This window comes from Gigantopelta aegis, chromosome 3, assembly GCF_016097555.1.
Source record: "Gigantopelta aegis isolate Gae_Host chromosome 3, Gae_host_genome, whole genome shotgun sequence".
In the NCBI taxonomy this organism is placed as follows: Eukaryota; Metazoa; Mollusca; class Gastropoda; order Neomphalida; family Peltospiridae; genus Gigantopelta; species Gigantopelta aegis.
The window spans coordinates 19,984,172-19,998,462 of NC_054701.1; the positions used below are offsets into that span (position 1 = coordinate 19,984,172).

At 37.9% G+C, this 14,291-nt stretch overlaps 1 protein-coding gene across 1 annotated transcript; it reads right to left on the reverse strand.

Moving 5' to 3' along the window:
• On the reverse strand, positions 1 to 9,072 carry LOC121367660 (putative methyltransferase DDB_G0268948). Its single transcript, XM_041491965.1, has 4 exons — positions 8,282 to 9,072; positions 4,088 to 4,185; positions 1,717 to 1,848; positions 1 to 184 (listed from the first exon to the last, which is right to left on the reverse strand). Exons 1-4 carry the CDS (start codon positions 8,774 to 8,776, stop codon positions 79 to 81), a joined length of 831 nt encoding a protein of 276 aa, XP_041347899.1. The 5' UTR covers positions 8,777 to 9,072; the 3' UTR covers positions 1 to 78.
• Positions 9,073 to 14,291: the final 5,219 nt, after the last annotated feature.

Genomic DNA, 14,291 nt, shown 5'->3' on the forward strand with positions numbered 1-14,291 from the left:
TTTAATCGTAGAAATATTTTATTAGTCGGAAACATCTTACAATGCAGCAAACTCAGGAATGTCGCTTTAACATGTTTATTATGTTTCTACAGGTTTATGTCCCATCAGCATGAACACTGGCCACTCTACACGGATCTTGGTATCAGCATCACGTTCGGCATCGTCATCATACAGAGATTTGAACCTAAACAAAAAAACGCAAAAAAAGGTTCATTCGTTTACTGAAATGCAATTGAAATTACCTAGAGACTAAATTTGTTAATTATACTGTCATAAACGGTCTGGAAGGAAGGAAAGGAAATGTTTTATTTAACGACGCACTCAACACATTTTGTTTACGGTTATAATGGCGTCAGACATATGGTTAAGGACCACACAGATATTGAGGAGAGAGAGAGAGAGAGAGAGAGAGAGAGAGAGAGAGAGAGAGAGAGAGAGAGAGAGAGAGAGAGAGAGAGAGAGAGAGAGAGAGAGAGAGAGATTGGTGTAGTTAACCTAGGGCCATTTTACATGTGCACTGTTTCTGAACAGGCTCTTTAAAATGAACTTGTCTTGGCTCTTGATATTATTTATGATAGTAGTAGTAGTAGTAGTAGTAGTAGTAGTAGTAGCAGTAGTAGTAGTAGTAGTAGCAGTAGTAGTAGTAGTAGTAGTAGTAGTAGTAGTAGTAGCAGTAGCAGTAGCAGTAGCAGTAGTAGTAGCAGTAGTAGTAGTAGCAGTAGCAGTAGCAGTAGTAGTAGTAGTAGTAGGTAGTAGTAGTAGTAGTAGTAGTAGCAGTAGCAGTAGCAGTAGTAGAAGCAGTAGTAGTAGAAGCAGTAGTAGTAGTAGTAGTAGTAGCAGTAGCAGTAGCAGCAGTAGCAGTAGTAGCAGTAGCAGTAGCAGCAGTAGCAGTAGCAGTAGCAGTAGTAGCAGCAGCAGTAGCAGTAGCAGTAGTAGCAGTAGAAGCAGCAGCAGCAGCAGGAGGAGTAGTAAATAAATAACGCTTAAATAATAATTAATGTCAAGTGTCTAACGTTTTACGACTCACGTAGCTTATTACTACTGTCGCAAGTTACGATGTGAATTTTTACAACAGGTCTGAGAGCCGTACCTTGGACCACAAAAATACGCAAATAGGTCCTTTTTACGTTAAAGTAATAATTTCCATCTAGCTGGGGAAGACCCTATATTATTGCAAACTGCCATCCCCCGACCCAATATTTTAGGTTATATGTTATACTTATTCGTCACAAGTACTAATGTATGCCTACATGTCAACTGAAAGTTAGATTATGAGTTTATGAATTTGTAAGACGAGTACAAACTCATTTGTGTCAAATGGATCTGCAAAGATGCTCGTGGATTCTAAATTGATAAAAACATATTGTAGGCATATTGCGTATGAACACCAAATGGATTCCAACTTATTAGGCCTTATGTATAATACATACATACTCACTACAGTGATATATTTATATAAATTAAATGTTAACAGAAATGAATATTATTGAAAGAAGGAAAGAAAGAAAGATTCCAGATACCAACAAATACATCTGAGAAGTTCCGACTCGAAAACTTAAACCGTTTGAATAGTTCTTACGATCAACCCACAGCTGCTTTGTGAAACAGTTATAAAATTTAAGAGTGCCAGTTATAGGCTAACACTTATAATAAGTTACTACAATCGATCCTTTGTGAAACGGGACCCACAATTAACGGGTTTTTAAAAAGACCTACCTAGATTTTATGTCATCCAGCTCTGTAGAGGAAGGGTGGGCCTTCAAGTAGGCTTGCCAACCAGACCATGAAGAGAGTAAACCAATAAAATCATCTACTGACCAGTGTTTCACAATCTTTAAACTGTCGTCCCTGCGTTACAACAAAACAAAGTTAAATCAAGTTAAATAAATATGTTATGCATTACAATTAAGTCAGTTAAGTTAATATTGTTTATCATTTCGTAAAATTCAAACCTCTAAGGGAACTAGTGACTCTCTTGCCCAAGATCTCAACACGATTAATATCACAGACCTACCAAGGGTCTTCTACCTACTTGCTGAAGGTTCAATAGTAAGACACATGGTCTCAACAGAACTACCATCATATACCTACCAAGGATTTTCTACCTACTTGCTGAAGGTTCAACAGTAAGACACAGGGGCTCAAAACAACTAACATCACATACCTACCAAGGGTCTTCTACCTACTTGCTGAAGGCTCAACAGTAAGACACAGGGGCTCAACACAACTACCATCACATACCTACCAAGGGTCTTCTACCTACTTGCTGAAGGCTCAACAGTAAGACACAGGGTCTCAACACAACTACCATCACAGACCTACCAAGGGTCTTCTACCTACTTGCTGAAGGTTCAATAGTAAGACACAGGGTCTCAACACAACTACCATCATATACCTACCAAGGGTCTTCTATCTACTAGCTGAAGGCTCAACAGTAAGACACAGGGTCTCAACACAACTACCATCACATACCTACCAAGGGTCTTCTACCTACTTGCTGAAGGTTCAGTAGTAAGACACAGGGTCTCAACACATCTACCATCACATACCTACCAAGGGTCTTCTACCTACTAGCTGAAGGCTCAACAGTAAGACACAGGGTCTCAACACAACTACCATCACATACCTACCAAGGGTCTTCTACCTACTTGCTGAAGGTTCAATAGTAAGACACAGGGTCTCAACACAACTAACATCACATACCTACCAATGGTCTTCTACCTACTTGCTGAAGTAAGACACAAGGTCTCAACACAACTACCATCACATACCTACCAAGGGTCTTCTACCTACTTGCTGAAGGTTCAATAGTAAGACACAGTCTTCTATCTACTTGCTGAAGGTTCAATAGTAAGACACAGGGTCTCAAAATAACTACCATCACATACCTACAAAGGATCTTCTACCTACTTGCTGAAGGTTCAACAGTAAGACACAGGGTCTCAACACAACTACCATCACATACCTACCAAGGGTCTTCTACCTACATGCTGAAGGTTCAACAGTAAGACACAGGGGCTCAACACAACTACCATCACATACCTACCAAGGGTCTTCTACCTACTTGCTGAAGGTTCAACAGTAAGACACATGGTCTCAACACGACTACCACCATATACCTACCAAGGGTCTTCTACCTACATGCTGAAGGTTCAACAGTAAGACACAGGGTCTCAACACAACTACCACCATATACCTACCAAGGGTCTTCTACCTACATGCTGAAGGTTCAACAGTAAGACACAGGGTCTCAACACAACTACCATCACATACCTACCAAGGGTCTTCTACCTACTTGCTGAAGGTTCAACAGTAAGACACAGGGTCTCAACACAACTACCATCATATACCTACCAAGGGTCTTCTACCACTTGCTGAAGGCTCAATAGTAAGACACAAGGTCTCAACAGAGCTAACATCACATACCTACCAAGAGTCTTCTACCTACTTGCTGAAGGTTCAACAGTAAGACACAGGGGCTCAAAACAATTACTATCACAGACCTACCAAGGGTTTTCTGCCTACTTGATGAGGGTTCAATAGTAAGATACGCGGTCTCAATACAACTAACACCACAGACCTACCAAGGGTATTCTGCCTACTTGCTAAAGGTTCAATAGTAAGACACAAGGTCTCAATACAACTAACATCACATACCTACCAACGGTCTTCCACCTACATGCTGAAGGTTCAATAGTAAGACACAGGGTCTCAACACAACTAACATCACAGACGGCCATGAGACATGCTAAGCGTCTCCTACCTACTGGCTGAAGGTTTAGGAAGATTTTGTGTCTGGAGTTTTGATCATTTGGGGGAACATATGCAGGAGGTTCCGATTTTTTATAATATGATTTTGCGTGTTTGCGCGAGAATGAACACAGGCGGCCACAGACCACAATTAATTACGCTACATGTTTCTAAACAGCGATAGTGGCTGTAACATTTTTATTAATGTCAGCAGGCCCATGGAATTTTAAATGTACCTTTGCCTGCCTGGAGGAAACATACCCTGAAAATACGTGAGCTTTGTGCGAAATGCATTAGACACGGCAGGTCTGATATCACATTCCCATGAATCTCATACCTTCTCCATCCTGGAAATGGTAAGACGAACTGTTCGAGGTGATTGTCGACATATCCTCGATTTACGTGCCAGTAACCATTCAGAGTGCCCCTGTAAAACTGAATCACAACATTGGCATTACGTTGGCAACCATTCAGAGTGCCCCTGTAAAACTGAATTACAACATTGGCATTACGTTGGTAACCATTCAGTGTCCCTATAAAACGTCATGTGTAATTTCTGTTTAAATTAGTTTGAAACGAGTGTCAGCTTATCACAATTTCCCTATCATTTAATTATGTAAACATTATATATGATATTGGTTAATTCGAAGGTTTTTAAAATTATTATGTTATGGGTTTTGGAGTTGTTGTTTTACAGAGTTAAATGTAAACAAAGTGAAATAACTAACTTTAATTGTAGTACATTTAAAAGTTGTTTTATATATATATATATATATATATATATATATATATATATATATATATATATATTACTCACGGCCAAAAGAAACGTTACAAGTATTATATTTGAATTTGTGGGAAAACGTCAAATAATAAGAATAACAGTATTTGTGATATTATTTAATAGTTCAATACCAAATGTAAATCATCAACAAAAGCAACGTGACTGCAAGTAACAATTACGTTATAATATGAAAGTTACACGTGGGGTCAAAAACCAAATTTACACTGAAATGTCACCCAATGAAGTCGAGCAAATGAGGTATTTCAGACTTGATAACGTCTCTAATAACGTGTGTGACCCCCGTGAGCTCGGATACATGCATGCACACGTCTTCGCATAGATGTAGTCAGCCTTCTGATTACGTCATTCGGGATGCGTCGCCATTCCTCAACTAGGGATTGTTGCAGTTGTTGTCTGTTGAGTGGGGACTGTTGTCTCTGTCGAATCTGGCGATCAAGGTAGTCCCAAAGATGTTCTATAGGTGACATGTCTGGAGAGCGTGCAGGTCATGGCAAGACGTTAACGTTGTTCTGATAGAGGAAGTCCTGAACAATGCGAGCAACGTGAGGTCTCGCATTATCCTGCTGGAACATGATTCATTGAGGCCGTTGCTGTAGGGATGGCATAACAACTGGTCTTAGCACTTCATCCCTTTAACGTTGAGCGTTCAGATGGCCATCAATGACATGTCCAGTGGTCTGATCGCCACAGATGCCTCCCCACACCATCACACTACCACCTCCGAAAGGTTCGACTTCATTAACGCAACAATGGGCTGTACGTTCTCCTCTACGCCGATACACTCTTATTCTCCCATCACCCACGGAACAGGCAGAACTTACTCTCATCGGAAAAGAGAACCCTTCGCCAATCACGAATCAGCCAACGCCTCACATGCCTGGCCCATCGTAGTCTAATCCGACGGTGTTGGTCTGTCAATGTGGTCCCACAGTAGGGTCTGTAGGCTCTGATACCAGCAGCACGTAATCTTCTTGACACGGTGTGTTTACTCACACGGTGGCCAAATGCCGTTGCCGCTGTCTGATGACGTCACCATCAGAAAACGATTACGTAGGTGTAATGTTCGTAGGTATCGGTCATCCCGTTGAGTTGTGACACGTGGTCTACCCGTTCTTGGCCTGTCCGATGTCCGACCTGTCTGTTGGTATCGAGTTATCAGGTTACCAACAGCAACTCTGGAACATCTAAACGTCCTTGCGACATGAGCGTTAGATGCCCCCATTTGTATCATGCCCATGGCTCGCTCGCGTTGTTTTACAGTAAGTTATGGCATTCGTTTGATGATTTTCTATCAAATGCATACCCTACCAGTATCCTGGCTCATTTTAATACCATTATTGCACGGGTGAATTTCGTAGGTCCTGGAAAACGTGATTTCGATATTTTTTTTTGCTCGGCATGAAAAGCATGCAACATTATGTTTCAAATATACTGTAGAAAGTTGGTTACGTTTGGGTGATTATTTATGCAGTTGGTTACGTTCGGATATATGGATGTTTTCAGAGACTAAATTTTGATTTTTATTTGTAAATTTTCTTTTGGCCGTGAGTATATATATATATATATATATATATATATATATATATATATATATATATATATATATATATATCATGGCATCATATGTTTTCGATGCGATAAGCAAAAAATTAAAATATAATAAAAATAATACTGCGTACATACAATACTAACTTTATCTTTCTCAAGTCACATTAGTTTATTGTAAAAAAAAACAGTGATAATTTCCCATGAACGCCAATTTTTCCTCCAAAAAAACTTAACTGCTAAGTTGTACAGGTGTTTCCGCTATATTTTCACAAACGTCATATGTTTTCGATAGTTTCATTGGCTGTCTATTTTTGTCCTTGTTATGGCAGTGAAGAGTCTATACTCCGTGCAATAATTTACATCAAAATCTTCATTTGAAAATAAAATCATAAAATGTTTGTAACTTGTAAACAAATACTGACTAATCTTCAGACCAATAGACAGTGTTCAATGAAAACATATTTACATTATGTTTTCGTCATAGGCTAATGTCTAATCCTCTTGTTATACGTACCAACGACACCAAAATTCAGATAGTCACCTTAAGTACTCTGACAGAGGTACAGAACTATATATTTTCAAAAAATCTAATTCCACCAAACCACCTTTATTTGTAGTAAATGTAAATGCACATGTAAACATACCCCCATCAGAAATCACCGAAAAGAACGTTGCTGCGAATGACATAAGAGGTAAACCCAACCAGCCTTCCATAAATTTTATTGTTCAGTGTAATGATCACGTGGTATATCGTCTAACTTTGGCAGGTCAGATGTCAGTGTTGCAGACGATAACTTTGCAGGGATTTGTGATACCTGGATTTCGCTATGCGAGGCATTTCATTAGTACCAAAATATTGCATTATGAAAAACTGATAACATGCACACTATTTATGGTATTATAATTAAAACATAATATTGTGAGGAAAAAGACATTTCGTTGTTTATGTCCAGGCTGATAGTGACATAATATCTCGCATAATCTCGCGATACATGCAGTTATAAACAAAGTATCGAAAACATACGTCGATCGAAATTGTATGACGGTACAATATATATATATATATATATATATATATATATATACACACACACATATTGACTTGACCTGATCTCATTAAAGTTTAAAAGTTTGTTTTGTTTAACGACACCACTAGAGCACATTGATTTATTAATCATCGGCTATTGGATGTCAAACATTTGGTATTTCTGACTCGTGGTTAGCAAGGGATCTTTTACATGCACTTTCCCACAGACAGGCAATCACATACCACGGCCTTTGAACTGGTTGGAACGAGAAAAAACCCAATCTGTTGAATGGATCCACCGAGGTGGTTTGATCCAGCGACGCAAGCACCTCAAGCGAGTGCTCAACTGACTGAGCTAAATTCTTCCCCTAAGTCTGAAAGGGCGAGTGCTAAAAGTGATTCACCTAACATGGACTGGCCCAGTTTAACTGTAAACCTTATCCTATTCGCAGTGTTAAATACAACTCCCTCACGTATATAGATATAGGCTATAAATCAATCACTCGAGACACTTAATCATAGTCAGGTATACGATTCATCCCCAATTATTATTTTTATTATTTCTACTGTTTTTATTTATTTATTTTTATTTTTAAAATATTTTATTGGCCCCAGAATATAGAATGGCAGTGTCAGTGTTGAGGTGCAAAATATATACACACGAATAGACATACTCGTAATCAACACACCGTATGCATATTTTTGTTCTTGGTGTTGTGTTTGTTTTGTTTTGTTTCTTTTTTGTTGATTTTTTTTTGTTTTGTTTTTTTTGTTGTTGTTATCTGGGGCCAAAACAATCTAATTAAAATTAACTCCACTATTACATGTGAACCCAGTAGAGCTCATTTTAATCAGATTGGGGCCAAAATGGAAAGAAGAGAAAAGGAAAAGATAACATGTACTGAATTAACATCGATAAATGTGTTATTTAATAATAAATACTAATGGAGATTCCTGTTGAAAAATATTATTCACATTTAAGCCCATTCTCCGTTTTTAAGCTCATGGTTTTCATTTCGCGTGGGTTTAAGCCTTCAGTAAAGGAAATCATGATACATGTGGTTTGATACCAAATATCACATAAAACAAGTTGTTAGATACGTGTAAGTGTACATGCATTTGTAATAACTATAGAAAGGTTATAGACTCGCCTTTGATAAGATGTCTTGGGCTTGCTGATTGTTCACTGTGCAGTTACCATAGCCGTAAACAACCAGTGACCCTCCCGGTTTTAAGACTCGACTCACTTCTGTGTAAAACGCGTCCGTGTTAATCCAATGAATAGCCTGAGCTACCGTCACCAAGTCGGTGCTGTTGTTTCCAAGGAAATCAAGATCCTCAGCAGGTCCTACCCGGAACTGTAGATTGGCGATATTCGTAGTAGCGTTTTCTATTTGCTTTTTACTTATATCAGTACCAATAACGCTCTCGAAATAGCCAGTCAATGGTTTTGAACTTTGACCCGGGCCACACCCCACATCCACAGCCAGTTTAAACTCCGCGGAGGTTTCTTTACAGAAGTCGATAATTCTCTCATAGACATCTTGTCCATATGTTGGTCTAAATTTGGCATACAGCTCTGCATGCTTCGAATCTTCAAACAATCGTTTACTCATCTTCGTAAATGCGCGTAGGTAAACTTTCATTGGACTACGGACATGTGGTGCCTTTTTATATGGCGAGTCAAATATGCATGCCCGTTGCTAGATGGGCGTGTGATGTGGTGTCTTTTCGCAGGTACAATCAACTCTTTATGTCCTACCTTTCAATCTACCAGTCCATTTTCAAACTATTTTGTGAACGTATTACACGTGAACCTGTAATATGTAGTGAACAAAACTGTAGCGAAATAAACACTATAAGTATTTTAAATTCCTACCATTGTCGTCTACCGACGAATAGCAATAGTTATCTCCCATGACCTCAGTCTTTTGAGTGTCTCTACGATAGGTTTACTTTCTGTGGTACAATACCCACACGCTATCAGTCACATCTCCAACCAACTCTAAGCTTTTCATAACCAGGGGGCGGGATTTAGCTCAGTTGAGTTGCTTGCGTCGCAGGATCGAATCACCTCGGTGGATCCATTCAGCTGATTGGTTTTTTTTTTCTCGTTCCAACCAGTGCACCACTTGGTCAAAGGCCGTGGCATGTGATTTCCTGTCTGTCGGAAAGTGCATATAAAAGATCCTTTACTACATTAGAAAAAAATGTAGCAGGTTTCCTTTGATGACTACGAGTCATAATTATCAACTGTTTGACATCCAATAACCGATGATTAATTAAGCAATGTGCTCCAGTGGTGTCGTTAAACAAAACATGTTTTTTTTTCATAACCTGGTAGGGTTTGTGGCCTATATCTCCGTTCCCCCACACAAACTTTTAAAAAGTCACTTTAATTAGTTTTCTTTAATAAATTCAAACAATGTTTATGTGGACACTAACAGCAGAATACTTAAGGCTACTTTTAGAACACTTGTAATCTTTATTTGTATCAGTTCATAGTTCTTTCGATCTAATCAAATTATCTTGCAACATAATTATGATATTTGCTTTGTCGTTCAGATCAAAACAATAAATATTATTCGGGAACTAATTTTTTTTCAAATATCCTAGTAGCACATGTAGCACGTGCTACGGTCCCCGCGCTTCGGGGCGGGGGGGGGGGGGACTTTGGGGAGGGGAGGGGTGTCATGGTGATGTGTATATTTTACTGAAGTTTAATAAAAGTGTACTCAGCTGAAAAGTTATACGTTGATTTAGTTAAAGTTAAGCTTAATTAAGTTCAGGATAATACTAGTAATTTTTGTTCAGCAAAGTCAAGCTGTAAGTTGCGTTAGATATCGACTGCATACTAGTCAAGTAATGGACCAACCATCAAAATATCTGTTGTTCTATGAATTAAATCGAATAAACATTTATAAAATATTACCATTTTTCAATTCACATATACCTAAGGTGTATCAATACTTCATTTATTTCCCCCAGGTCATTTTTCCCCTCTCCCCGGGGGTGGGTTGCAAAATATATATCCTGTGAAAGGGTCCCCACTGTTATTTGTGCTACAGGTCCCGCGGATCCTTTAACCGGCTCTGCACGCCACTATAGTGTTAATGGGGGTTAATATGCTAAACGTTTCAGGGTATATCCCCATACTTTCAGTCACGGGCTATGTATGCCTATAATATATATCACATGCCTTGTATATTATGTCCCCACCCCCACCCTTAAAACGACTCTGACGGGCCTATATAATCCATTCATGAATCTTGCCATCCTAATAGTACCTACAAGATAGTAACAATTTACAAATTGTCAGCACGAGGATGGTAAACATTTAAAACTTGTCAGCTAGCTGCAATGAATACATAGTAATGACTCTTTGTATATTATTATATTAATAGTGTATTAAAAGACACACCTTTGTCATAGATTTATTCAACTAATATATTTTAGCTTTTGTGTATGATAATTATATGCATGTATATTTTAATCAGCCACCGCCATTGTATTGTATATATATATATATGTTTGTAAACATCTCAATGTAACACCGTTTGGTGTTCTGAGTGAATGAAGTTCTGTTCTATATATTTACTTTGGCTTTCCATATTGGCTATGTACAAATACAATTAACGTACCCACAGAAAGGTGTTCGTACCTGTTTTAACAGGTCAAAATGATGGGCCCTGAACTTACATCATCAACGGATTTTAATGGCACATGTTATGATTAGTAACATTATAAATTTGTCAGTAACAGTAGAACAGTATAACATTAGAATCGAGAGCCTTATTTAGACAGAACAAAGTGATTCCGTTAATATCTTCATAAGGCCTACATTGAATGAGTTGCAACAGTCTCTGAAACCGGTTTCACCCCTAGATCGGAATCTCAGCTGTCCAATGATGCCGATAACTCCATTTGGCCCAGTTTCATAGGTAGAACAGTACACTTATAAAACAGTGAGTTTATTATTATTAATTTTATTATTTTTGTTGTTATCTCACAACTCCGTTAAAAGTGGGACTTTATAGACTCATAGACATCTTGGGTGGCCCCTTTTATATAATTATAATACCCCCCCCCCCCCCCCCCCCCCCCCCCCCCCCCCCCCCCCCCACCACCACCACTTTTTTTAACAAGTTCAATACTCCAGAAACAAATATGATAGTGTCAGGGATGGGGCCCTGATATCACCTTACTGTCATGCTATGACAAATGATTTTTTTTATAAAATATGAATGATATAGATATATCCGCTAATTATAGCATATTACAACAGTACTAATATACATGGCTATATGAATGCATAAACATTCTATGTTAGATGGGGTTAACAGGGCAGGTGTTCTAACACAACCCAAGCATACCGTACATTTATAATAACGTTTTTGAACTGCACCTCTTTCAAAGAGACACTAGAAGCCCGTCCATGAATGTTTAATATCTCATTTAGCCGCATCTCAGTTTTCTGACTGCCTACCTCAAAATGTGAGGTCGTAGGTTTCGGTATTGTAGGCACCATGTACTGGACATTGAGTGCTTAAAGATTTCTGAACACTTCACACCCTCCCGTTAACAAAGTGCTGTATTCGTCCTTGAGGCTAGCGAAAATCTATTAGACTGTGCAGAATAACAATTTACATTGATACATGTCTGAAAGACATAATATTATATAATTTTGCATTAAAACAAACGATATTTCTCGTTCCAGCCAGTGCACCACGACTGGTATATCAAAGGCCGTGGTATGTACTACCCTGTCTGTAGGATGGTGCATATAAAAGATCCACTGCTGCTAATCGAAAAGAGTAGCCCATGAAGTGGCGACAGCGGGTTTCCTTCCTCAATATCTGTGAGGTCCGTAACCATATTTCCGACGCCATATAACCGTAAATGAAATGTGTTGAGTGCGTCGTTAAATAAAATATGTCCTTCCTTCCTTAAAACAAAACAAAAACCTGTAGCTTTAGAAAAATTAAATTTATTAACAAATTATTTGTTCACACAAAAATTACTTTATAATACAATGGTGAACATGTTCATTGAATAGAAAAGTATAGAATATAAGTAACTAATTTATAAATGCCTATAATAAATACCTATAATTTGTTCCGCATTAAAATTAATATGTAGAAAAAGCTTATATAAATACAGTTAGGTAAAACAGACATCATACATGTCAGGTCATTCACCCGAAAGACATACAATCAAACACATTAGATGAAGAGGACGAATTTCATTTTATTCTTATTTGCAGTTTATACTGAGTTAAGACGCAAATTTATTAAACTCTATTATTGGAAACATCTTTCTGTTTTTAAGCTAATTCAACTTCTAACTGTCCAAAATGTTAAAGAACTTAGAAATTTGGGGAAATTCTTATTTAATGCTCGTCAAGCTCGAAATTTTGTTGTTTAATAATGCATACCTAAAAGATTTCATATTATGATATATATTAATTATAGTCAACAAATCTATTTCAATTAAAATTTTTGTCTGCATTAATAATAATTTGTCCATCCAGAAACTATATTCTATTTTTGTTACTTTAGTGTATTTTACAATATTCAGTAATAACAAATACTAACTGTCCATCCATATTAATGTTTTTGTTCTCTGTTTTTTTTCCTGCCAAATTATTATATTATGTAACGTTATAATTATTGCCACCATGTTTCAACTGTACAAACATTGTGTACACCTATAAACAGAGGTTTTCGGCTAATAAACAATACAATACAATCAATAATTTAAAAATTCCACCCTAAAACACGTCATCATATGCAACTTGACAAGACAGAAACTGATCGGTAATGGCTTTAATAACAATACTGACTGACCACTGACGTCTATGAATGCTATTCACTGATATCTGTGAGAAAACAAAACGCTAATAACCAAAATGTTAGGTGTTTTGTTATATACTTGTTTTGAGGGGTTAGGGGGATTTGTGTTTGTTGTTCTTTTTCTTTCTTACAATTATTTAAAAAAAAATAACATCCATTTTAGAGAACGCTGTGTGGCCTTTATGATATCACACGGTGATGTGCAACATATATATTTGGTGAGTTAGCCTCTTCCACCATCTGTTGAATATTGATTTAAAGACGCCCGATTGACTACTCCATGAAGATGACTTTGACAAAGTAAAGTTTGTTTTATTTAACGACGCCTCTAGAACACATTGATTTTTATCTTAATATCGGCTATTGGACATTCTGACATATTTCTTTAGAGAAAACCCGCTGTCGCCACATAGGCTACTCTTTCCGATAAGCACCAGGGTCTTTTATATGCACTTTCCCACAGACAGGACAGCACATACCACGACCTTTGATGAACCAGTTGTGGACCACTGGTTGGAACGGAAAAATAGCCCAAACTGCAAATGTGTCTACTGAGAAGGATCGATGACTTCGACGTCAAATCGTGCAGTGAAATAATACTACAGAAAACCTATCTCAGTCTATGATGAAGAAGATAACTGTCCAGACGCAAACACCATAACGTATTTTGGGGGTGGGGATGGGGTATGTAACAAATCGAATACTACACACGTCTTCAAAGTTATTCTCTATATAAATGGAATAACGGTATGGATATGCTAGATGGCGACAAATGGCCTTTCTGCGTCCACCCCACCCGTTGTTTGTAAAGTACGACACCGGAGCATGCAGAGATATCTAGAAATATTTAGTTTGGTATAATCGAGTCCCCGCTATCGAAGCTATAGCCGTACATTCAATAACATAATATCGAAGTGAATATACTAGACTACAATAACAATCTAATAACCGACTTTGAGTGACAGATTGAGCTTGAAATTTATTGGACTATTAATTTCGCATGGCCTGAACTGTTAATAATATCAATTAAAGCTTTTATGATCTCTTAATCAATGAGTATTGGTAAATCGACCACATACAGCTGCCTGTTAATAATGTAAACAATAAAAATACAAACTGTATTAAACCACTGGCGTAGCCAGAATTATATAGGGGAGGTGGGTGGGTGGGATCTGTGAGTTGTGTTATGAGGCGACATGCAAATATAAACGGTGGTGAGGGGGAGGTGAGGTATGGTTGGGGAGGGACATGCCTCCCATCCCCTACGGCTAGTTCACTCTTGTTGTTTTTTGTGTGTTTTTCTTTTCTC

What these genes read in the sequence shown, in the direction of transcription:
- LOC121367660 (XM_041491965.1), bottom strand. Translation starts at nt 8,776, where the DNA reads ATGAAAGTTTACCTACGCGCATTTACGAAGATGAGTAAACGATTGTTT. An exon ending in CCCAAGACATCTTATCAAAG is followed by an intron (nt 4,186 to 8,281) that starts GCGAGTCTATAA and finishes GTTGTGATTCAG; the next exon opens with TTTTACAGGGGCACTCTGAA. An exon ending in CCATTTCCAGGATGGAGAAG is followed by an intron (nt 1,849 to 4,087) that starts GTATGAGATTCA and finishes GTTGTAACGCAG; the next exon opens with GGACGACAGTTTAAAGATTG.